At 39.4% G+C, this 25,061-nt stretch overlaps 1 protein-coding gene across 7 annotated transcripts; it reads right to left on the reverse strand.

Annotated features, from left to right (window-relative positions):
- Positions 1-11,369: 11,369 nt before the first annotated feature.
- On the reverse strand, positions 11,370-19,693 carry LOC111265641 (phosphatidylinositol 4,5-bisphosphate 5-phosphatase A). 7 transcript variants are annotated; one of them, XM_022842493.2, is made up of 12 exons: positions 19,544-19,693; positions 17,368-17,408; positions 16,981-17,097; positions 16,571-16,700; positions 15,667-15,870; positions 15,131-15,310; positions 14,743-14,852; positions 14,300-14,539; positions 13,672-13,816; positions 13,206-13,340; positions 12,553-12,691; positions 11,370-12,034 (listed from the first exon to the last, which is right to left on the reverse strand). In XM_022842493.2, the coding sequence occupies exons 2-11, from the start codon at positions 17,394-17,396 to the stop codon at positions 12,557-12,559; spliced, it is 1,425 nt and encodes a 474-aa protein (XP_022698228.1). In that variant the 5' UTR covers positions 17,397-17,408; positions 19,544-19,693; the 3' UTR covers positions 11,370-12,034; positions 12,553-12,556. The 7 variants fall into 7 exon arrangements, with proteins under 7 accessions (XP_022698228.1, XP_022698230.1, XP_022698221.1 ...); XM_022842495.2 differs by lacking the exon at positions 12,553-12,691 and having other exon boundaries at positions 19,544-19,692; XM_022842486.2 differs by lacking the exon at positions 11,370-12,034 and having other exon boundaries at positions 12,128-12,691.
- Between the last annotated feature and the right edge of the window lie 5,368 nt (positions 19,694-25,061).

A 25,061-nucleotide genomic window follows, 5' to 3' on the forward strand; every position in this document is an offset into this window, starting at 1 on the left:
GACTTAAGCAAGAATGATTGTTTGCAAATCATACAGAAACACAATAAAACGAATACCGATAAGATGGAAAAAGGAGCTTACGCTCTGATTATTGATGACTCCTGTCACAGTCCGATATCTATACAACTATCGATAATTATCGCTATCATTCATCTGCTTGTAATTGATTTTGCTTCAACATCGGCAAAACAAAAGCCAATAATGCCACACAGCAAGCAAAAAACGGAAAGAACATGAGCAACAATAATAAGCAAGCTCGCAGCTTACAACAACTGCTACGGATCAAAGCGCAAACAGAGGTTCAATGCAAATACAGACTGCATCGAACCTGTTAACAACCTGTACGAATCAGTTTAAGTCACTCATTCTGATACGGCACGCCTGACGCTGCACAGATAACGAGGTGAGCAGTAGAAGCACGAGATGCACGACATACGAATTCACGGACCCGTCCATAGAAGTCTATCCTTTAGCCTAGTAAGCAGAGGTAGACAGTAAAAGAGGTACAACACAGTCCCAAGAGAAGAAGACAAGGACGAAAAGTCTTCCTCTCAAGGCTTACTTAATAATAACTAAGACTGAAAATAACAGTTCATTATGTACTACTACCATTGCTAACCAGTTACGATAATACTGTCATACATTATTAGTCTGCGCGCATTCGCTGGTCGCAAGTCGCTGGATTTGGCGGACAGATCGATATCGGATCGGATATCCATATCGTGTTTGCGAACGAACGTATCGGAACGTACGTATTTGAAATGAGCTGAAAGACATGGCCACGACCCTACCAGCAAGTGCGCGCGCTGCACAGCAGAACCAAGCAACGGCGCGTAACGACAGACATCTTAGCCAGACGATAAAAACAAGCCTAGAGCAGCTAATCCGCCAAGCCGAAAAAGCCAAAACGCTGAAGCAATGCTTCTCTCACTAACAACAGCCGAAGCTTAAGACAAAATATATTCAGTACACAGCGCGCTTGTTTTCTTTGACAGCATTACGTACATAACAGTCGATAAGGAACAGGATATATTAGCACGCAGCGGATGCACTGTTTGTGCGTCTGTGTGCTTAAAGGTACAGTTAGCTGTTCAATTAGAATTGGCTGAATCCATGCTGGGAGATACTGGATTCAACGTCAGTAAGGAGCCCAACCAGCGATGAAAGAAGTTTCATCTTGCGCCCCGTGTGCATGTGCACCTAACCAAGCTGCACACTATATACCTGTATCCAGACACGCCGAAAATAGATTGCCTGGAGATTAATTGCCAAATCGTTTCACATGCGGTACAAAGCCGCCGAGCTTACATGTCCTTCGACTTACGATCGACCACTCTGACGACGATAAATTGTTTCAAGGTCATTGTTAATAACTGACCTTTGCAATTCTAAGCAACCCCGACGATAGCATAAGACTAAGCTGTCGACGCCCTCTATCCAAAACAAACGAAGTTCGGTCATATACGAACTATCAAAAGGCAACAGTAACACGGACGACGATTAGAAGCGGTCTAGCGTCCGTGAGTTTTGTATCGATGCCAATCTAGCAGAATGTACGTTGGAGAGGATACCTATGCTATACCGAGACAAGGAAATCGGGAGAAAGGACAGACGGTCAGAAAGGATAGATTTTGAAATCGCACTCTTCGTGAACGAACTCAACGTTAGGCAGCAATCCCGATGAGGCCATAATGCAATGGCCTAACGGCAAAATACAAATGGACGAACTGAGGAAACGAAAAAATCGTAGTAGGACTGGACGCACGACCAATGTGTTTAGGGCATGCTGCAGTCCCAGTCTGTAAAATGATGATAACGTAGTAAATGGAGTGAACGCGTTACATACGAAAGCGTTTTAACGAAAATGATTTAAGGAGACGATGTAAAGTAAACATGCTACAGGAACGTAACACTAGGCAACATTGCAAGGTAGCTCTGCGTGGCTCCTTGCTGAGTTCGTCCCATGCTATCACCACGAAGGTAAAGTACAAAAACAACAGCAAAAACATAAACAAACTGAAAAGAAAGATCCGAAGAGTCCCGAATTACCAATCCGGAGCCGCGCGGCTTGTCCGTGAGTATCTCCTGAGATCCCAGAAGGCATTGTAGGACCTGGGAGAGATGACGGACAGGGGCGACGGCCATCCCGAGGGTGTTGAGCAGTTCGAAGCCGGGACTCGGATCCTGCGATGCGACGATTAACGCTGGGTGCTAGAGAGTCGTTCGTGCCTACGAATGGAACGGTCCGTAATGCGATTCTGCTCGTTTTTAGGATTTTGTGCCGACTGGTGACGACGGAGTATGCAGGACCCTCGTTCTTTGTACAACAGAAGTTTCTCGAAGTTTGCCGTAACGGAAAAGACGACTCGTCGCCATTGCACGGTAACACATTTCCCTAGTGTCCTGGTCTAAAAGCTGCTGTTACCATACAATGGCCGGGTACTATACGATACGTTCTTCTACCACAATTATAACAACCACTATCTACTATGCTATACAAAATAGAAGGAAGCACCATCCAGGCTGGGTCGGGCGTCAAGATGCCCATCTAGTCATTTTTCTTACAAATGCTATATTGCCTATGTATCGTGTTTAGCTGAATCATAATTAATATAATAATAGTTATTATTACTATTCCTATTACCATTGTTATCAAAATAATTATCAGTATAATTGTTGTTATTATTATTTATTATAACGCAAATGTCACACAGTTATCCATGATTCCAATGATATGGGTATTAACATTATTGAGTATCTTGTTAGATATATGATTCTATGACAAAAATAATATATCAATTATAATTAGTCTATTGATAATATAATTATATTAGCGCCATATAAGTAAGTATAAAAATGAATAAACATATGTGCACCAATGCCGAAGTATATGATTGCTTACATTCTTAGAAGAGGGACAATGATTGACTTTACTACATAAATAACACTGATATATTAAAAACATGTTAATACAGAGCATTTTGTTTCAATGTCATCCAGTATGGCCCAGTAAAGCTCAGGAAACGCAATTCATAGTAGCATCTTTAACGGATGGCCCGGACCTTTGCTCAGTTGATAGACGAACATGCTCGATGAATAGCAATTTCTATTGTCTCACGTGCTATCGATGGGCGGCACTCGTCTTAGTAAACCAGTCAAATGCATTCTAACGGAGAAGATCATAATATCCAATATACAAGGTAAGGAAGGTCAAGCAACAAAAACAAATAGTCTGATAGCCTCCCCACATTAATGATGGCCAGAACAGAAACGCGTATCAATTGAAAGAAAAATAGTGGTGGATTGTAACAAAACCGATGGCTGTGAGTTGTTAAAGAGTAGAAAACTACATTCCTATTGACTGGCCATGTCAATAAAACGATACCTAGCATAATATCCGATGGACGTGCAACAACCGCCAATAACATTCTATCGGAATTGACTGCTCGTCGTCGCGCAAGACGCACACGTATAGCAATGTGCATAGATGCACGTGTGCGTGCAACAAACGTCAGAGTAGGGCGACACGAACGTTAGAGACGCCTCTTTCACCACAAACAGACAAGCCAATGCCGAAACAAACGGCATTAGCACGCGTCTCTCTGCTGAGAGCGACAAAGAACATTCAACAAGGAGGCCCTACAAAAAATGGCGCCACTACACGCCATGCACTGTACGTTTCCATACAACAACGAGAAAACGGTATATATACAAACTGAATATACTCATCAGCCAGTTTATGGTTACGGTGAAGTGTGTAGCACTTCATTCGAATGATGAGGCAATGTACAATATCGGCTAATAATAATAATGATTATTGTTATTACTGTTATTGATGACACTGCTGACACAATGAGGTGTTCTAATTCAGTACCGATCATATATCTGTTCATGCGCGTCTGCCCAAAGCAGACGTCACGATTCAACTGAACCGATTGCTTTTGTCATCTCTGCGTACGAACATTATGCACAGAAAACCATCAAACACAAAAAGAAGAAAGGCGAAGCAAAAGATGAACGTAACAGGCGGTACAGACATAACAGAGTAAGAGCAAATGCTAGATAAGCTCGTATAGGTCATAAAGTAAGAAAAATATGACAACAAGCGATAGATGTGTGTGAATGTTTCATTGACGATTAGATGATGCGATGCTGGTAATGATGGAAGCAGTGAAGCAGGTGGGGTGCAGCAGTAGCGAAGCCATATAACGATAACGAGCTACGAGAAGACCTGGGGATTTGAAATTTATCGCAGAGAGAGAGAGAAACCATGGGACCGTATTTGATGGAATAATGAGATTATTGAGGCAAAGGCTTACTAAAATTACCATATTGAAGGAAGGTGACGAGGATGCTGACGCTGCTGCTGTCGCTGCTTCGACTGGTGACGGTAACGGTGATGGTGGTGGTGGTGATGATGATGATGATGGCGATGATGATGATGATACATTTTATTAAGAATCATTTATACAATGTTACTATTACAGCACCATATGGCTAGTGTTATTATAGATGCATGATCGCAATGATTAAGAAAAATTAAAAAGAACAATGACAAGGTAAATCATCAAGGAAATGAAAACTAACCGCAAATAACCTGAGAACACGACGGAAGCAACAAGAATAATACAGGTAACATTTATTCATAACTACAAGCAGACGAACTAAACTCGATAAAGCCAGTCAGGACGTAAACAAAACGGTATTGACGAAGACCTAGCGGAAGACGCTAGTGTTTCTTTTGTCACGCAAGCGCATCGAGGTAAATGGAAACCGGTCGGCGGACTGCTTCGGACCTTCTCAGAGATACAGCATACACTCCTAGATGAACTAAGGTTGAGTATAAATGCCAGCTTCCATGTTCTTGTCACGAACGACGCTGTCCCGCGGATGCCCAAGGAAAGAGCCCATTTTCTCATAATTATACTGTTCCCGTTAGATGCCCCATTTTGTGACTAAGTCTAAGTTAATAAACAGTTGATGAACATCGACCTAACGCTAAAATCACCGGTCTTGAGTCGGGAGAAGAAAGCGGAAGCGCAGTACTTGACCTATTTCTGTTTCTACATGAATGCGCATAACGTGAATTGAAAAGGAAAAAAATTAAGACAGACGATAATGGTTACGATGATCTTAAACAAAAGGAAAACGAATACCAATAATTATCATACTGTTAATATTAAGAATTATAATAGGAAATAATAGTAAGAATGATGATCCCACCAATCCACCGGACAGCGCCCGGGGATCTTAGTAAACAGTCTTTGGGTCACAGCTACAAATGCTCAACGTGTAGGTAGACGCAAAAGAAAACCTAAGGTGAGGCCAGAGGTCGGCGAAATGATGTGGAAAAAGCAACGAGTTGATCGAAAGATGAAGAAAACAGACAAAAGACAGATAACGAAAACCTTAAAGCACTAGAAAAACTTAAAACAAGCTACTGAGAATTGATAATATAATTACAACGACAATACGATTCTAATCACAATAACAGCCACTATTACTTAAGAATAATAACAGTTAGTAACTTATTATCAGAAATCTTGAAGCACTATAGCAACAAAGGAAACAGTACTGCTAGCGTAACTTACTTCTGAAGCGAGTGCTAGTTAGATCTACATGTGAAGAATATGAGTATTGAGCTGGGGAAGATTAACCATTCAGCGAAGGGTTCAGTGAATTGTTATCTCTTATACAGAGAAGAATCATTCAATGGGGGGTGAGTAAGGCTATGAATTATGAGTATGCTATGAGTAGGAAGTGAATCTAAAACAGGAATGAAAATCGAGCCATTTTTCCTAACCAGACGTATGTAAAACACGCAAATTATATATTCCAACTAAGATAGAGGTTAAGCAAGCAAATACGCTTCAAGAAGGTGACGAAAAAATAATGGCGGATTGACCATCGTTACGCCTGGGTTTTTGACTCATTGGAAACATAGCGCACGAATATAGAAAGCCAAAAGATTAATTTTTTCGTCGGAGCGTTTTAGTTAGAAGGATGAACTTTCAGAGAGCTAGACGGAAAGTCTACGTCACTTATAACAAAACAGCATACGACAAAAATAAGCGTAATGAATAAAACATAAGCTGCTATGGGAACACTCCACGTATAATCTAAGATCGTCATTAGTGCTTACCGAAACATAAATTAATTAATAGAACATAACGTAAACGGACAACGTACCCATTGAATTCTGACAAGAAAAAGCAGACTGCCACATTGCCAGTAAGATGCCTAAACATCACGGGTCCTCCTCGTTCATGCGCGAGAACATCGCCTATAAACAGATGCTAACAGTGTCTCATAGAAGAGCTCTCGAGTAATGACAAGGTTTATTAAATAGGGTGTCATAAAATGGCACGAACATAACGCGGTACGTATAATACCGTTAACATCAATAGCCACATTAATAGTAATAACAATAAGAACAGCAATAGAGAACGCAAAAAAATAATCACAACAACCCACAACAATAACAGCGCAAAACATGAACACCATACAATCAGAGAAATACGATGGCGTGAGGATGTGGGGTTGCGTCAAATATGTACGTTGGTTAGAGATTGCTATTCCTAGGAGTCCAGGTGAATAAAGCATTAAGAACAAACATTTATTTAAGGCGTGTACTCATTCAGGTAGTCTTTACTATAAATGCACATAGTCTACATTGTTTAGTAGCTAGAGTGCTGTCGAGGTGGTATCATTGCGTGTGAGTAGCGTTCGCCGCATGCACTCATAAGCGCACTGCAGCGGTATGCTGCACGCATTCTATTGGCTAAGAGCAGTTCTTTTATACGTAACATCATATTGATGTTATAATAATAAGTTAAAATAATGATTTTATATTTCGCTTACATTACGTTACGTTAAGACTTCGACGTTAAAAGGTTATTTCTGTGAAAGACACTAGGAGATCGAAGGTTAGGTTTATGTAAGCATCTGGATTTAGCCGATACGTACATTCCTAAATACATAAGGAATTTGCATGGAGTACCTGGGAGCCTTTGGAAGCAAGTAGATATTACTTCTACGGGTTCAGTTTTAACAGAAAAATGCACTGACCAATTTCGTACTTCTGCGATCTTATTTCACTTGGAATTCCGCTGTTTTGGCTATAAATTTTGTTTGTTTGTTTATTTTTTAATTCGATGTTCCGATCATCTGTATCCACTTAGAAAAATCGGAGATTTGCGGAGGACGCGAAACACACAGGATGCGGCGCCCGCCAAATGAGCCTGACGCACCATCGAAAAGGCTATAGACATCCCAAAAATATACCTATTACAAAAAACGCCTCTGCTTCTTCAACTGCGTTGATGTCTTTCCCACGTCCCTCTATTGCTATTGGAAAACTCTACCAGAAGCTATAAAATCGTTAGCCTGTACTCTTTTTTGTTTTGGCCGTTATCGTATGCTAGTTGCGTGTTTCTACACAAATGAACGCGAAAACCCTTTAGCTCTCTGCGATGAATCGAATTCAGCGGTATTTTTGGCCAAAAAAAAAAAACTAAACAATAAGTGAAAACCGCCAGATGACATTCACGTAACTGTGTATTTACTAGGTATAAAACCCGTCTGCAGCAAGACTGCCCCCAAAGACAAGTAATTAGATAGCTTAAGACCAGGTTAGTCTCTTTCTTGAGCCTGAAGTTACTCTTCGGTCAATATCTCAGTAGCGTACGTAGAGTTGGCCGATGTCTGATCTAAGTCGAATGACAACGCCCTCTATTCTCCAACACATCGACGCAGAAGTACTGGGACGCATCGGTAACTGTGGAGCGCTAAAGCATCCTAATATAAACCGAGTTACGAGTGTTATGGTCAAGAGGAAAACGACCAAATAGAATGTAATACGTATAACTTCCGTTCGAGCAGGCTTTTCACGCGATCAATAATATTTAGCACGCATCTGAGCGTGTTTCACTTTGTACACATCTGAGATATGACCGCACCGAAAGGGTCCAATTTTATTTTTTTAGCAGAAAAGCTCACCATAGTAGATTAGAGAGTAGTGTCTTCCGATTATCAGGAAAGAAGCCACAGTGTGCGAATGCTAGCGCTTGTTTAAAGATTTGTTGCTTTATAACTTACAATTGCTCTCTTGGTTTTACCGCCGGCACGAAGAGAATCTAGCACGATTCGAACGCGACCGGTAACATGGATAACCGTGCGACTGGAGAATAGTACAACTTATACGTAGAATATATGTTTGCGTTTGTATTAAATGATGTCGATTAATTTACAAGGTGACCATTTTGTTAAATGCTCACCGCATGGTAGAAACAGTCGAACACATCTATAAAGTAGACTTGGTCTTTTTCTCCATAGTCACTTAACACATCAGTGTTAAATACTCGTTTAACTGCTCCGTAATCGCTTTCAATGAAATTTCCTGAGAAGTATAATCGTCAAATGAAGTGCTAAAGCCTTTACTTGATTAATGGTCCCACTCCAGTAAAGGTAACGATCTGTCTAGGCAGGTTTACGTGATCTATGAAGTCATTAATACCATAGGATATTTGCTTAAGCAACTCATTCCAGCTGAGTAAACATCTCAGTGAGGTTTCTGTAAGTCTCACCTCAGAGCTTAACCAACATCTGATAACAAAAAGAATTTTTAAAATTTAGCGGATTTAGTATATTTATAGCCACAACAAAAAAGTTGAAAAATCATAAGTTCATCTTTACAACTATAAGTAGATGTCTCATTTGTCTTTGTAAACAGCAACGGATATGATTTCAATAGGTGCGACTCAAAAACTGAAATAGCTCTTGGCCATAAATGGCATTGTTATCGAAGCGCCATCGCCAGACTCAGTTACGCCTCCTATTATTATTCTACAAATGAACAGATGAAAATGTCCCAGCCGTCCAAAAACATGCTTCGTGAAGTCTGTTTACTTTAGTGAGAGAAACAGAGATACGAAATGTACTTCAAATAAGCATTTTACATAGATTACTATTGGAGAATTGCTGGCGCTGTGTTGTCACCTCATTTCAATGGCCATGCAAATGTTGAGTATATTTTTTCTCCATTTATCTCTCTAATAGGACTCTAAATAATTGTACCACTTATAAAGTTATTTGCTTGTACTTTAAAGTGTTCGTTTGCATAGTGAAATTCAAACATTTCAAATGAGTAGTAAATTATTCCGCAATTACAATTAGGCGGGTATTGTCAAGACCTAATATTAACGACCTACATCTTTTGGCCGTTAAGTGTTTCGAAGCTTGCCAATTTAGCTTCATTGGGAGCTAAATTTACGATTAGCACATTCTGAATTTCCATTGCCATTTTCAGTAGAATGAACCAAATTAAGTCCTCATACGAGTTTGAAATTTGTACCAATATAATTTCGAAACCGACAAAAAAAGAAGAGGACGTCACCCATTAACGGACAGTCAGTCTAGTTACTGGTATCATTAAAATGCTTCCGAAGCGAATGTTGAATTTATAAAAATCCTTTCTAAGATAGGAATATTTTGTTACATTTACCTTTCAGTTCTTTCAGCTACATTTTACGTCTTAGAGGGGATTGCTTTACCTTGAATTTTTATGGCAACTTTTAAAAGAGTAGACACAAGGCATCTTTTGAGCTCAAAAGAAGCAGACTTTTGCTACTCAATTGCCTCTAGTGTGGCCCCGTTTCAGAAGGGGCTATTTTAACTCAAAAAAGATGCCAGGGGAGGCACTCAGCGGTATAAATAATTATTACGACCGGCACATCACTAACCCAACATTCATGCCGGCTAGCAGCGTCTTGGCGGCGTGTTTAGATTAGATAATTAGCGTTATAATTTGGGAACACAGATTTCAAACTACTTCGACGGGCTGCCATGCCGGTTTGCTAATGCTATGGTTTCCGGGTTCTGTCGTTTCTCATCTATACCAACGGCTCCCCATGTCTTGACTGGATATTCACTGCCAGCCGATTTTCGTTAGGTTTTTGAATTGCAACTACTTATTTTGAGCCTTGTAGATACTGACATAGTTCGTCCAACACAACTGTCGACCGGCTGTTAACATAGCCTGTATCCTTACTCAGGTTTGCTTCTAGATTCGTTCTATCACTACTATGAGCGCGTAACCGACTAGGGTCTTTTGTGATATATGTGTGATTCTAGACAGGTCTTCCGAGAGAACTTAATTTGTTACGTTCTCTCGGAAGACCTGTCCTGAATTAGTTGTCAGACTTCCGAGATGCCACACGTTTAAGGCGCTAGGTTTCTGTGTCCTTCTGTAAACGCTTACAAAACATACAATGGGCAGATATCGGCCATTTCTTTGAAATATAGACCGACATCGTTTACCATACAAACTGATCCCAGCATGCGGGTCTGATAAGTCAGAAAAAATAGTTGCGATTGAAGAGTCACAAGCGAATGCTTTCAAAATCCTTCAAAGTGGTTTCCTTAGAGTTCTATAAAACATGAAAAGAGCAATAGTCAGAACTGAAACAAGGCACTATTTATGTTAATCGTTATGATATCTAATTTAAAAAAAGAGGCTAAATCGACTCACATTATATAATAGCCTTAATCAACAACAATTACTTGATAACTAAAAAACTAGGTCCATACGTCTGAAAGAAATCGTTATAGCCTCTTAAACGAACTTGGTCTATGACTACCGGAAAATGGTTCAATGATTTATGCAATAAACCTTACATTGGGACAAAATCGAAAATGGGTAGATTACACAACGTGGTTTTAAGGAATTACCAAGCACCTATTATTTTAGTTTGATCAAAATTTCACTGTGTGAGAGAACCCTAAGGCTTATTTTTTTTTGTCTAAAATCGCTATTGCCAATTCAAACTAGAACTGCTCTACACAGCTTCGAACAAATGCGTCCGTACTGCGAGCAATAAAAGTCTATAAAGGCAAGATATCGTCCGGGAAGTTTCCTACCGGCGGTTTCTGTTAAGCGTACGATTTAATCAAAAAAAATAACTGGCTGTTACTCTGTTTAGTAGAATACTACAAAGGTAGCGGGGGGAACCGATACACCGTTCCTACTGACATTAGGTATTAATTAAAGTTTAAAATGCATTGACTTTTTCTTTTGCTTGAGAGAGCAGTGCGCTTCGTGTGATGCTGAAATCCAGGTCGACCACATTAATGTAAAGCCTATCACAAAATTATTATAATATATGTTCAGAGCCTGGAGGTCGTTTGAAAGTGGATTTAGAACTTGCACACGCTTCAAGAATTCAAAGTTACTCAATTATATACCCACCGATCCTCCTTTTGATATGAATTATCTGCTATCTTTTGTTGCACTGCGCATTTTGTTTGTACACCATTAAACAAGACTCGATAAATGCTGAACACCTTACTTAACAAAAACACTGCACCACGCATATTGTTTCCTTCAGTGATTTTTAATCTTTATTGAGCAAAGTGAATGACAGTATAAAATACACTGTCACAAAATAGACCTATTTTGTATCTTTTTTGCAGTTTGTTCAACATGTTTTATACGCATATAAGAAATTTGCGCTATATATACGTATATATAGTGCTAAAATTGTGTTTCGTGCCTCCAAGCGGTAGGCGACACGTTTTTGCTATAATCTCTTTATTTAGATGAGTGAACAGGCACACCGTAGACCTACAGAGATAATGTCGACTACTTGGTTACATGTGCATGGAATAAGATATTCGTGAGAAGCGTATTCCCACATGGCATGTCGGGTGGCTTTCGTGAATCAAGTTGATATTGATGCGAAAGTGCCGCAGAAATCAACAAATGATAAAAATAGATGGGAAGGTTAATCGAAACTTGTTGTTACTATCTAATTGATCCCGGTTATAATATGATTGCACAAAGTTATAGCGAAAGTGTGTGAAATGTGTACAGAGACTAAAACAGTGTATCTATACGATTAACCGTAAAAACAATGATAATAACACCTAGATAGTGTCATGGCGTTGTCCGCCCTATCCACGGCCTGTCTAATGGCCACTGGCCTCACGCAACTATATGGCGTCGAACCGATCACTGGAGATGAGCGCAGTCCAGAATCTGAAATTGAACACTCATGTAACCAAGTATTATCGCGGTGTATAAACTAAGAATTTATCAAATTAAAAAAAGTTTATTAATGAAAATAACCTCTAAAAGGAAAAGACCATTTGCATACGATTTTTATTTAACTTAGGACAAGCGATTCCCACTTGAGGTCACCCCAGTAACTCAACACCTATAAAAACGTTCACTCGTTGAGACGTCTGTTTTCATATATGTGATTAATAGGCCTTCTCTCGATCGCATAAATCCGAAAAGGTTCCCTTTATTTAAAACAACTTATGTAAGGGGCATAACATTTTTTTTGTTATGAGCTATGGTTAACAATTATGGGAATGTCTGATGGCTTGAATAAAGAACAGTGATTGCCACCCCACTTTTCTAAATAGTGCCTAGTCTGTTTGCACTCTTACAGCTAATGAACGCGGCAGATACTCGCAGATGGTTACAGTTTTCTTCGCCCACGTTACATTTTTCCGAACGATTATATACAAAGAAGCTGAATTGCAACAAACCTTTTCAGTGGCTTTCAACAAAAGTTCTTAGTTCGCCCATAGTATCAATCGTTTGTTTTGATTGCCTCATCAATAGCAGCAGATCACGTTCAAACACGCTCAGGTACATTATGACCTCCTCGATAAGATCAGTCTCATACTAATTTCCATAAGATTATAATGCGACGGATCGTATTAACATTTGAAATTAAACACGAAACAGGGTACCATTCGCAATCTTAACAGTAGCATTTTAGTATATTACAATGCATTGCCAGGTGAATCAAAAAGGTACAGTATAGCTCAAAGCAGAAAAACGACCGGATCTTAGAAAAGTATTGAAACTCTTCGATAATGCCTATATTTGCTCGCTCAGGCTAATTAGCAAAGATGTAAGTGGACACCTGCCACACGTTCTAACGGAGCACAGTGTTATCATGCTTGGTCACCACCAAGCCACGAGCAAACAAGCGATTTTGTGTTTTCGTTCTGTTCGATTCTGTTTGCTTCTCTGGAAGAGTATCACCTCGACTTCTTTCGAAATCCTTAATTTAGTTTGATGGATAGAAAAATGCCATGCGAAAACGATGAACACGTTTTTTTTTCTACTCAATCTAAGACGACACTCTGTAGTACGAAGGTATCATTTGACGATGGCTCGGTAATTTCGTTACCTTAAAAGGATCAGAAACCCCAAGGACGTCGCATTTCGAGCGGAAATACACCAGTTGATAAGTACCGGGAAGAACGACCATCTGATCGGAGAATGTCTGCCGGTACACATGGCGCGGTGTTGGCAGGATCGGGTTCTACGAAATTTCAACAGCAACAAAGAGTTAATTTAAGCCAGGATTGCTATTCATAATAATGCACGTGCTTTACGGGGTTTGACGCACGTAAAATGCTTCCGGCAGCAAATTCAGAAAAATTATAATTATCTTCTGTTGCTTCAGGATGAATAGTATCTGAACAGGAACAGGTTGCATTCTTGAAGGAAAGAACTACGAGTTGGCGATTCTGTATTTAAGAGATCATAACATACATAGGGGTAGCCGGAGCTCTTCTACGTTCTGCTAAAGGCGTATGCTAAACTAGTTTAAATACACACATTATATAAGAGAAGTATAAATAACCCGTTACCTCGTCATCGGGGAATGAAATCGTGTCCATAGGTCGCGTATCTACCCAAATGTAGGCCAAATACTTATCCAGGGTAGTAAAGTTTTCCTGCATCAGCCCTATCCAGTCCAAGTTCTGCGGTTGTGCATTGGTTGGAGTACAGAACCTGTACGCATATAAAACAGGTGCACAAGAAAAACGATAAATAGGGATTGACTTAGGAATAAATTTTCAAGCTTTCTTTTTTGTATGTTCGCTTGTTCCCTCATTTATTATAGTAGCCGCAATGCATAACGGTGGGCAGAAAATTAATAAGCCCTTTCTCAGGCATAAAATACGATTAGTTTTCGACCCTATATTTTTTACGATATAGAACAGTCTATCGACTATTCATTCCTCAGAACTTTTTTTTTAATACAACGCTATCTTACGTTGTACCTACAAAGAAAAACCTTACGAAACAAAGGAGCACATTATATAGCATATTATTATTACTATCTTCATTTTATTATAATCTGATATAAACTTTATTTAAATGTCTCTGTCAAAAGCGCTTTAGGCCCATCAGGCTGTATAAATACTGATATAACATAGCAATCTTATTTTCTATTTCTTTCTAGAAATTACAATACGAAATCGTAGTTCTTACCACAGTTCAAAGCCTCGACTGATGCTCCAGTCACTAGTGTTAAAAAAATACACACGATCAAACACAGTGTCGTTACTGAAGACCTTCACAGTGAATAGTGCTGAAACGGGCTTATGGTCGCTCTGCACATAGTCTTCATGAGAGCGATATTCATGGGCAGTAATATCGAATTTATTTCCTTGATACGTATCTTCATTACATCGGTAGAGGATGCGATCCGTCCAAGCAGGCCTGCGAGTTCTGAAGCATTGTCGAAGCAACGCAATATAACAAAACACAAAAATAAATTATACGCTTAACTGTAAAGAGGACCCAAAGGTTCGCGCATTTCCAAATCGCAGGCAAACAGATGGCTCGCAATGACGAAGATAATCCAGCTCACTCAACTGTGACTATTTTTCATTTTTTAGAACACACATCTGACGCTCCAGTCTAATACATACTTAAGCCTAAAGTCCGTCGTTCCAGTTTGGTACTTAAAGGTAGGTTTAAACGAAATTTTGCCTTCAGTCATCGTTTCAAACGCGTCCTCATCGCGTTGTGCCCGGTGAAGCTGAAATGACGAAAAATACCACACTGTTTTCGTCTGACACGTACCTTTTTTTGGGTCATACTAACCATCGTACATGAAGAATACAAAAAAGTACAGTATATTGCAAATGTTTGCATATGACAGTCAATTGCCGACAGATACCAAATGAACAGATAGAGCGAGGCTAATATCGATACAGTTAGAAATACGGCGAGCGCCTTGAATGGGGACTACAAACGCTGTAATTTTCATTCAATGTTAAACGTTCATTAAACGTTGTAGGTTTTCATTCACCATACCTGATCATATTGGAGCATCTCCATTACAGCTTCATCTTTAATAGCTTTTCGGAGATCGTCGATAGTAATCCTTTCGTCAAGACGGAAATTAAGGTCTCCAAACCAGAACACGTAGTCATGGTCCAGAATGTAGCATCCATTGGGTCCACACCAGGCAGTCGTTGCGATTGCAGCATAGTCCTATACAGATTGTGGTGTTAAGATGTTACATATAGAAAATTCGTGTTAATATTGTTCTTGCTATCTTTAATATTTCAAAATCATGTAGTAACTACATGTTCAGCGAAAGTAAGTACACAATTAAAAAGAAGTAACTATATAAAAATAGTCCGTTACAGTACTAACTTGCGCACGCGGGAAACTACAGGTGTATGTTAAAAGGTGAATTTTTAATGATATGAAATTTCCATAATACTTGTACTTTCCCTAGAGCGGGCTATTGTTAGCTATTTTATCAACAGCGCCGCGTCATCCTATAAAACGGAACTTGTAGTAAAAAAGCACGAGAGAATGTATGCTAGTATAAATCAACTTACACCGAGCCTTCGCTTGTACCCATGATCATGGGCGGCCAAATGTGAGTTCGTAAAACTCATTGACGCACCGTACGCGCGAAGGGAAACAATTGACGCGCCCTTATTCCCCCAAGAGCCCAGCACCCCAGTGCGCACACAAGTAGAATATATATTTCTGATATGGTGCAGATGCATTCGCCGCACGAATATCGCTAATACAAGTCCCTGAAATAAACAAATATGTTAATTTTGAGAGGAAGATTATCCAAACGGTCTTACGCTTTGTTGGTTATTAATCGTCTTTTTACAACAAACAAAAACTTCAAGCCGATTCAAGCTAAATTCGCAAAGCTGACGTCATCGATTTCTTCGCTTTTTCCTATAGTAATAGGCGCTGTGGCCGCCTTTTTTACTAAAGTGTCCAAGCTCAATTTTGACTTGAAGCTAAGTCGGCTGATAACAAAATATTTGCTGCCTTAACTTTAACGAATCCTCATTATGTCTACGGAATATGTATTTTCAACAAAAATACACTAAAAGCTCCGCAAAATAATAAATAAGTATGGATAATTTGTATGGAAAATTGAGACGCTGAAGCACTTCGTCAAAATATGGCTAAATAACTCTAGATTTTTTTTCCACGCCTAGGAGTTATTACTAGGTTTGCATTTCTGAGTGGGTTTTACGACAAGATAGGCGAAGATAAATCGCTTTCTGTATCTAGACTTTAATCCAGATGAGCTATCGTACCACCTTGATTGTTTTTCCTGTGATATAGCAAAATTGTACACTTTAAACTGTGTTAGTTCTTTTGAATATTTCTTATTGTGTACAATGTAATAAAGTATTATTTATGATTATTTTCGTATCCTAATGTATAAGACAGATATATTTGACAGAATGAAGAAAGCTATTAGAAACTAACCTGAAGTCTATAGCTAATTAATTTAACATAATCAAGCTCCGCTAATATTTGTCGTAGCGGAGTGATCCACTCCTGTTCAAGGAGCATTTCGCTGAGCACATTCCGGGGCCTCATGCTCACCTCCTGGTATCTGTTAATAACCAAGTGAATCATTTAATAATATTAACATTTCCCATTTACAATATAGAAGGGGAGACTTTTTAAGCATTTACTAGATTAATTTTGTGTACTTAATTTTTCTATGTTGGAGATTTCCAAAGATGTTTTCATTTACCCTTAATAATAGATTAAGTAGTCCATTGGAGCTCTGAGCGAAGATATGTTAACTACTTCTCGATCACGTTACCTTTTTTTAATCAATTTGTTCCTACTGAAGCACAAAAATATCAAATGCAATAAGCTTGACTTACCCAACAGCGTATAAGTCAGGTAGGCTATTTTTGTCAAAGGGTTTCCGTACTCCAAGGAGGTTCCGAAGATTTTCTGTTGGTGATGTTCCCGCAACGTTCCAGGTGATCACTCGGATACTGGACAAAGATTAAATAAATTTATTATGATAATATCCTATAGGCCTGTACACATTTGCGTACACTGGGCTACACGTATCCTATTTATAACATATAACTGGGCGGCAAATACAAAAAGACTGCGCGATCTAAATGGCTCGAATCTTACCTTTGGAGCTGTGTAAACATTGTATAAAGCAAAGAACCTGTAAAATCACTATTGACTTGCTCCTGCAACCAGGAATAAATAAACCGTTTACTGGAAGATCACATCTAAAGCATTTGCTTTACCTGAAGTTCCGTAATTTTGGGTCAGTCATGATCGCCGGTCACTGAAATCGTTAAGCGACAAAACAAGACTTTAGTTACAACTGCGTTAAATCCTTAGCGGCAATATACCGCTAATAGAAAATTAGCCGCAATGTAACTAAGTTAGATGGACTTTGTAAGATTGCATTAACTTAATCCTTTCTAGATACATAGATTATTGAGAGCAGTGGGTTTCCTAGTTGGCAGATGAGCGCCACCTCACAATCATAAGCGCGCTAGACGAGCACACACGGAATAATCACAAAAATCTGTAAGAATACCCGGTTGACAGCTTAATCAAGTCTTATCTTTGCTTTCGAGATAAAACCTGTTTCATAGCAGTCGCTTGTTGGGCTTACTGGTAGTAGGTCGGCATGTTACCTTGTCTCTTGTAATACCATATAGCAGCGGGCCAACCACACAATAAGCAAAACAAGGTCCATGCCGCATAAAATCAGGCGAGATGTGCAAATGAATAGAGGCATTAAATCGAACAACTGCTCTAAAAATTTGCCATTCGACTATAATTAGACAGCATATTGACCGCTGTAAATTCCATAATATCCAAGAATAGAACTTTAGGTTAACGTGCGTTTTTATAAAAGAAGTCCAGAGTCAGCGTAGGCTTATTTGTAATGGACAGGATTCGAAGGAAAAGCACTGTAATCAAAATAGAAATTTTGTATATAGAAACTCATCTTACAATTGATCTATCCAGAAGTTGAAAAAATCCAGAGCGTCACTGTTGATATAAATTATTTCTGTTTAACTTTGTTTACAGCAATAAGCGTGAGTTGATGCTGAAGGAAAACTTATGATTCAGAGTTTTATTAACAAACAATTTTTTTTGTCAATACAAAATCTACCGTATGTTAATTCTGCAACGATGAAAAATATAATAGCAGATCTCCTATAAGTTTCATTATGAAAATGCTTATTCTCCAGGGTAGGCAGGGTTCGACGCCACGCGCCACACAAGTGCGCTAGTGAACTAGTGAATGATGCCGTGGAAAATCGTCTGCTTTAGCCGAAAACTGTTTTAGTTCAAATTGCAACGATCCAGCCACTTCCAAGGAGAAAAACATACGTAGAGAAACTAGAGTGAGCATCGTTATGACATCGCACCCCACAACAGTTAGGACTCAAAGACGTTAGACAACAGTGACGTAACCATAACAGTGGCGGCTGCATTAAATATCTCGCTGATTATGATTACTGTTAGAAGATGAAACGGCAACATTTTCGGTTTAAATAATAAGACCGAACAAAGAAATCTATATATATATATATGTTTTTGTATAAAGATTTTGGTCAGCAGTGATTTTCTGGAAGATTTACTTAGGACACTTAGTGTCACCAAACAAGAGCAAAGTCGAACAGGTAGAAAGTCGAACACGCTTGTTACTGCATCGTTAGTCCCCATATCGTTTTATATTATCCATGAAAACCAATAACTAAATAAATACGATTTGATTGGTAGCAACATCGACTCTATATGGTTATAAATTCTATTCCTGGAATTGAAGTCCACTTCATTCTTCAAATTACTATAGAGCTCAACGCTATATGTATATAAAACACAGATTGTTTTTGAGTTAGGAAATTTATATAGGACTGAGAAAGACTGCTATGCGCAAGCAAAGCTATCTCTCTTAATAAACTTATTGATCAATACATAAAAGTGGGAGGAAGGTCGTTATATATAGATCTTATATATAGGACGCCGTTTCTAATAAATTTAGCTGAAGAAATTATATAGAAAAAGTAGTCACGCAAAACTAAATAGATCACCTAGATAGATGGTCAGGATAAACGCAGTGCTCATAAGATTCAGGCAGTTTTGCATCATCAAACGAACAGCTGGACTGTCATTTCAGCTGACCACTTTATTGCATCTTCTGGCACTCTGTAAGTACAGCCACTTCTTCTAATCAAAGTAATCGACCATTCAATAGAGCGGTTTCCGTAATCCACTGGTGAGGTGCCTTCCATGCATCATTTATTCGACAACATATATGACAAAGACATGAATGGGGTGACGGAGTGAAAGACTTACTGGATTTAACAGTTTTTATCTTAAGAACAACTTCAGTAGTAAGGGAGACACTGGCCTAGTAGCAATCTCCACCAAATCACTTCACACTCTCTGTATACTTACTTAATGTTTTGTTATTGTGACAGGGCTGACGTACGAGCGCGAAGACGATCATCGAACAAACACAATGCCTTTACCTTTGCAAGAACATTATTTAGTTTCAATGACAGGAAAGTCCGGCTTTCGCAACTCTGAATTTTCCTCACTCCGTCGATTATGAAAAATTAACGGAAACTGGATTGTGCAGACGGAAGGTGTGTAACAGCCAGCTAGTCGTTCCGTCTGGGGTTACCTTTGAAATGTAGTTTGCAGGAACGGTATTTGTGTATGGAATGGGAGAGTTGTGCATTAATCGACTGGGTAGAAGTTAGTTGCACCTAACAATAATTCAACGTACATTGAATAAAAACTTAAAGGGGGGGGGGGACACATCATGAACTAACGGTGAACGATTGCATTCCGCAGTAAAAAGTGTTTAAAAGAGCTGTAAAGGGCTTTCAATTGATCAATAAACTTTCATTTCCACAATTGTAAGTTGATCTAAGAGCAGTTCTATCACGTTTCTATAACCTGTTGCTTTTGTTCAGGGTCTGCTGTGACTTGGAAAGTTCGAACAGTTTCTTAAAGCCCATCTTATCATAAGTAACATAGTGCATATATGGTCCATTTGTGTAAGTCAATCTGGTCTATGCGAGAATATCATAAATTACAGTGAGCAACATATGTGTTACAGATTTGACGGACAGCCATCTAACGAAGCAGACACAGGCAGTTGTCCTTACTTACAATTAGGTAGAATCCGTTCATTTTCATCAGGATATTTTATTAGTAGACTTTCCTATATTTACATTTATTATTCATTCACAACGGGAAGCTGTGAGGCACTTCGAGCTTGAAGTCGGCCAAAAAAAGAATTTGTTGCACTTGCTTTTCGAATCAACGTAGAACATTTCTATTAGTAGTAATTATGTTATTAAAAGTATTGTTTACTGTTCATTTGTTTATACTACTATGCTACCTTGTAAGTAAATTGCGATAACCAAGGCCCTCATTAGGAAATAAGTTATGAAATACTTAGCTGCAATTACCATTCGAAGTTTCGTAAATCCTCTTCATAACACTTCAGAACAACAATAAATATCAGTATAATAATCAAATCATTGCAACGTTGCTACATGTACAATATTAAATGTCGCACAACAGATGACTTTGCCAGGGAATCAAAAAAAAATGGCGCTCTTCCATCATATCTTTTGTATAGTTTTTTTTTCTAGTTCGTTTGCTATATGGGAAATTATCAGCTAAAAAGATACATGAAGAAAAGTATAAAGCCAGTCTTTTTTCTAACAAACCCAGCTTTTAGAACAGCATATCGTGTACGATTATACACTTAGGGATTACTATACATCAACATGCGTAGAAATCCAGAAGGAAGAATATATGCAATTGTGTTCATTACAATTGCCACTTTTTAATATATTCTACTTCCATTACTTTTATGGGTTTATTTCCATTAAATTCTTTATATTACTGTGGTTTATATACCAACAGATTCACGCATAGCTAGTCAAAAGGCAAGTATAGCCAAGCCAGTTTTTATATGCAAACGTGTCCCGGAGCTAATCTACTTTATGGGTAATGTTCTGCCAAGGATGGCAAATCCATAAGTATCTATCGAGGTATTTATAGTACGGAGGGATCTTTGTGTTTGTCCATAGAGTTGTGTAATCAATTCTTTTGATAAACAAGCGTTTCTGAATTACCCATACCTGCAAGCCTACGATTTGCTGGTGCTTACAACCCCAAAACAGCGGCCTACCCCGCGTTTTCATTCCTATCCTCTCTTGGTGACTACTGAATCCTACGTTCTTCGTGAACCAGTGACCGGGAATTTCCCCCTCAGCTCATCACGGATTACGCCCCAGCCCGATAGCTCGCTCATCCCAATACGGGGGCTTCGCCAAACCTCTATCATTCAATGTGAGAAGTACTTTACGATAGGATGCAACGGCTACTGAAAGCCAAGGTTTTCGTGAACTTTTTACTAGAGGACATGCCGATATTATTGCCCCTTTTCTAATGCTGTTTTGAAAGGTACACCAGTTCATTTTTAACCCGCTCATTGAGACGCTCATGAATATGCGAAGTAGTCAGTCATTTATGAGGATCCTGAATTTACGGAAGTTTACGATTCTCCATTGCCTTCTTGCGAGACCGATCAAATTTGTCGGGTAAAGTTTTATGGCACCCGTTTATATAACACTACGGAAAAGCTAAAATTTTTATCGACGAGCAGAGATTTTAATTTGAATTTCGTGGTAGAGAATTACGTCAGAGAAAAAATATCATCTGATAGTAAGCTATTAAAACCTTACAGATACATAATTGACTAGTTGATATGATATTGCTGCGCTATTGATGTTGTCGGAGCTGAGACCACTACACAGCGCCAAAAAGACACTCCGATAACGAATTATTAATGCGTCAGTTGATAGCGATTCCCAGTTTAGCAAGGTATGCTGATGGTTCCAAATCGAGTTTTTTTCGTTGCTAAAAAAACAATTACTTTCAATCATAGTATATTAACGCCGCTTGTGTGATAAATGTTGAGCCAATATGCATATAGTGTCGTTTGCCCACAAAAGTCAACTCTGTTTATCGTGCATTTAAGGATGACAAACATTATAATTAAGTTGAAGATGTGACCACCTATCTAATAACAAAGGCCAGGCAACGTGGGGGCAACATTCAACTCCATGCGGCCAGCTGGACCAGTCTCACTGAGTATCACAACGTTGCGTTATTGCTGTTCCGCCGCTGCACTCTCTATACAGACAGCAAAGGTAAAAAAAACTACATATCCCTCACTCCCTGCAGCACTGACCACCATTTTTGTGGGGTCCAGTTGTAGTCTTCTTGGTAGTCATATTAGCAACTAAATAATAGGTTGAGAGCTTACGTTGATCGTGCGCCATTGGAGCCGTATACCCGAACACAATGTGCGAACGTCCGCAAAGTGATCAGGCTCCAGTCTTCCTCATGGCGCGCACTGCGATTGACAAACACAACTGATCTTTACTACTTCCAAAGGAGAAGTTCCATCTAGCAGACTGTGCGACTGGTCAATGATATCGAGTACATAATATCCATTGGTTAGCTTAGCTGTTTAGCCAAAGTTATTGCGGAACCAAATCATGCTGAAGATCTGTTCGTTGCAGGATGAGAAGGCCATCTGTAAAACGAAATGAGTCACTCGTTATATACGCCATTTGTACATCGGCGACGGTGAGACAAAAAAGTAAAATGATAGTTTCTGCTCGTTGTCCGCCGATGATTTAATTTTCTCGCTGAAACCTAATGATGTTCTCAAACTATTTAAATTCTTAATAACGCAATACCATGCGTACAGCATGTAGTTGTGTTTGTCTAGCGTGAGTATCGTCGCACTTCCGGTCCACGGAATCTTCTCACGGATGTAACCTCACTGCATCGAGGGCTATACAATTTTAGCTAGCAGGGAGTATTGGCGCCTAAACGTTTCAGCCCAATGCAAACAAACCGTTGCGTATATTGTTGATTAAACAGCTGCGACACAATGACAGATGTTAGATAATTGTACGCTTCAATTTGTCGTTCGTCGTTGCAATTGGACTAGATAAAGCGGCTAAAAAAAAAGCAGCAATACCGAGATTTTTCAATATTACAAATTATGTAGCATTCATATAACTTTCTATGGAATTTAGAATAGCTAAGTGCAGGAACGACGGGTTATCTTCCGTTAATGGAACTAGAGTTGTCTTCCGTTTCGTTGCTTAATGTTTGCGTTGTTTGCGTCGTGGCCGCAATAGCACCTGTATTCCTGGGCTAACCATTCGAATTCGTACACAAATGCAAGAAAAAAACGCCTACGTGCTTACCTCTAGACACATAAAAAATATTATTAAATCAGTGCCTGCATTTAATCGAACTCAGTGCAAACTGTGGAATACATTGGCGCATAACGCCATTTTACTTACAAGACTGATTTTCGTTTGAGTAGTTGATTATTCGGCCGTTTGGATGATGCTACAGCTGGTAAAGAAATACTTGTAAAAAGAGATCGCAACAAACTTGTGGGCCGTGATTATAATTTTAACATTTAACAATTTTATAACACAGAATTTAATGACATAAATTTAAGTGGTAGCTAATTTTGTAATTTTCACACAAATCACACATTTACAGATTCACTGCTTTGGGGCCACCTTACCATTCCTGTATTACCTCTTCTTTGTTGATTTACTTTCAGGTTATGATATGATTTTTGCGGTCAACTAGAACGCAAAAAGCCAAACAAATCACATAACTAAACGGCAAATTGTCCACAAACAGGGAAAATAAACTCCTCTAAATTTGTCCATTCCCAGCGATGTCCTGCTGTTGAAAGGTGTTAAGAAATTGCTAAGAAATCAGTCACAAATTTATACTGGACAATGATAGACTGGCGTACACGTACGAATCGTTACGAAGTATATGCACTGGCACCTTGGCTGTATTTGCAGTATTACACGTTCTTCGCGCGTTCGGTATCTGAAGCGACGCACTGCCGCGAGGTCAGACTGACTAGATCATTCATATCACCGAGCGTTCACAGGCCCCGTACAAGTCAGAATATCCCTACGGCAGACTCTAAACATCTTCAAATGAAGGCTTATTTAAGTACATGTTTCAACGCAACTGTACTAGCTATCTGAGATCCGAAGCGATTCCCACGGCCATTGAATGAACCGGCTTACGAGAGCCTGCGTGGTCATTTTCACCTGGTTGCTCTGACTCTGCCCCTGCCCCGCTCCTTGCCCACGTAGTCCGGTTCATGCGATGGCAACACTAAGCGGATTCATCTGTTTGCCCTCTATGCTTAGGGTAACAGGCAGCACCAAGGGCAAGTAAGTGTAAAGACGAGCGACTGAGCCAAATACAAACAAACTAACGCAAACTAACCGCCCAACTTCACGTCCATGGCTAAGAATAACGTAACATAGATAATAACAATAATAATAACAACAACAGTAATAGGCAATGAACAACTAGCGGCGTGTAGAAAGCAAAGGATAGGCATGGCTTGATCGAGGGATGGCTGAGATGAACAGCGATAAAAGCAGATGCAACTTGTAAGCTATTGACTAGCCACATCGTCTACGATTACGGAGTCCGCTGTTCGACGTGACTCTTTCTCTTCCGCCATAGACAAACTATATATATCTACTTGCTCCAGAGTGTGCTGTCGTTGCTTATTGGCACATAGCAATTCTGTAGACAGGTCCGAGCACACCCTAAGCTAGATCGGGAGAATAAAACTGGGCAAGGGAGTACACTAGGTGCCATTATCCGTTGCAACTGTTGTCCGTCTTTAAGAGAAACTGCTCCACGCACACCGAAAGGCAGAGGACTCTGGCTGCCTAGCGTTGCTTCGGCTACATGGTCGCGAACGGGAATGTTGGTTTGCGGCTTCCACACAAGATCCTTCTGGAGATCTGATCCATCCGACTGAAGGTGCTAGTCTGCTGCTCATCCCCCCGCTGCTCGGCTGGTAATTGATTGT

Source organism: Varroa jacobsoni, unplaced genomic scaffold (assembly GCF_002532875.2).
Source record: "Varroa jacobsoni isolate VJ856 unplaced genomic scaffold, vjacob_1.0 scaffold_994, whole genome shotgun sequence".
NCBI classification, from domain to species: Eukaryota; Metazoa; Arthropoda; class Arachnida; order Mesostigmata; family Varroidae; genus Varroa; species Varroa jacobsoni.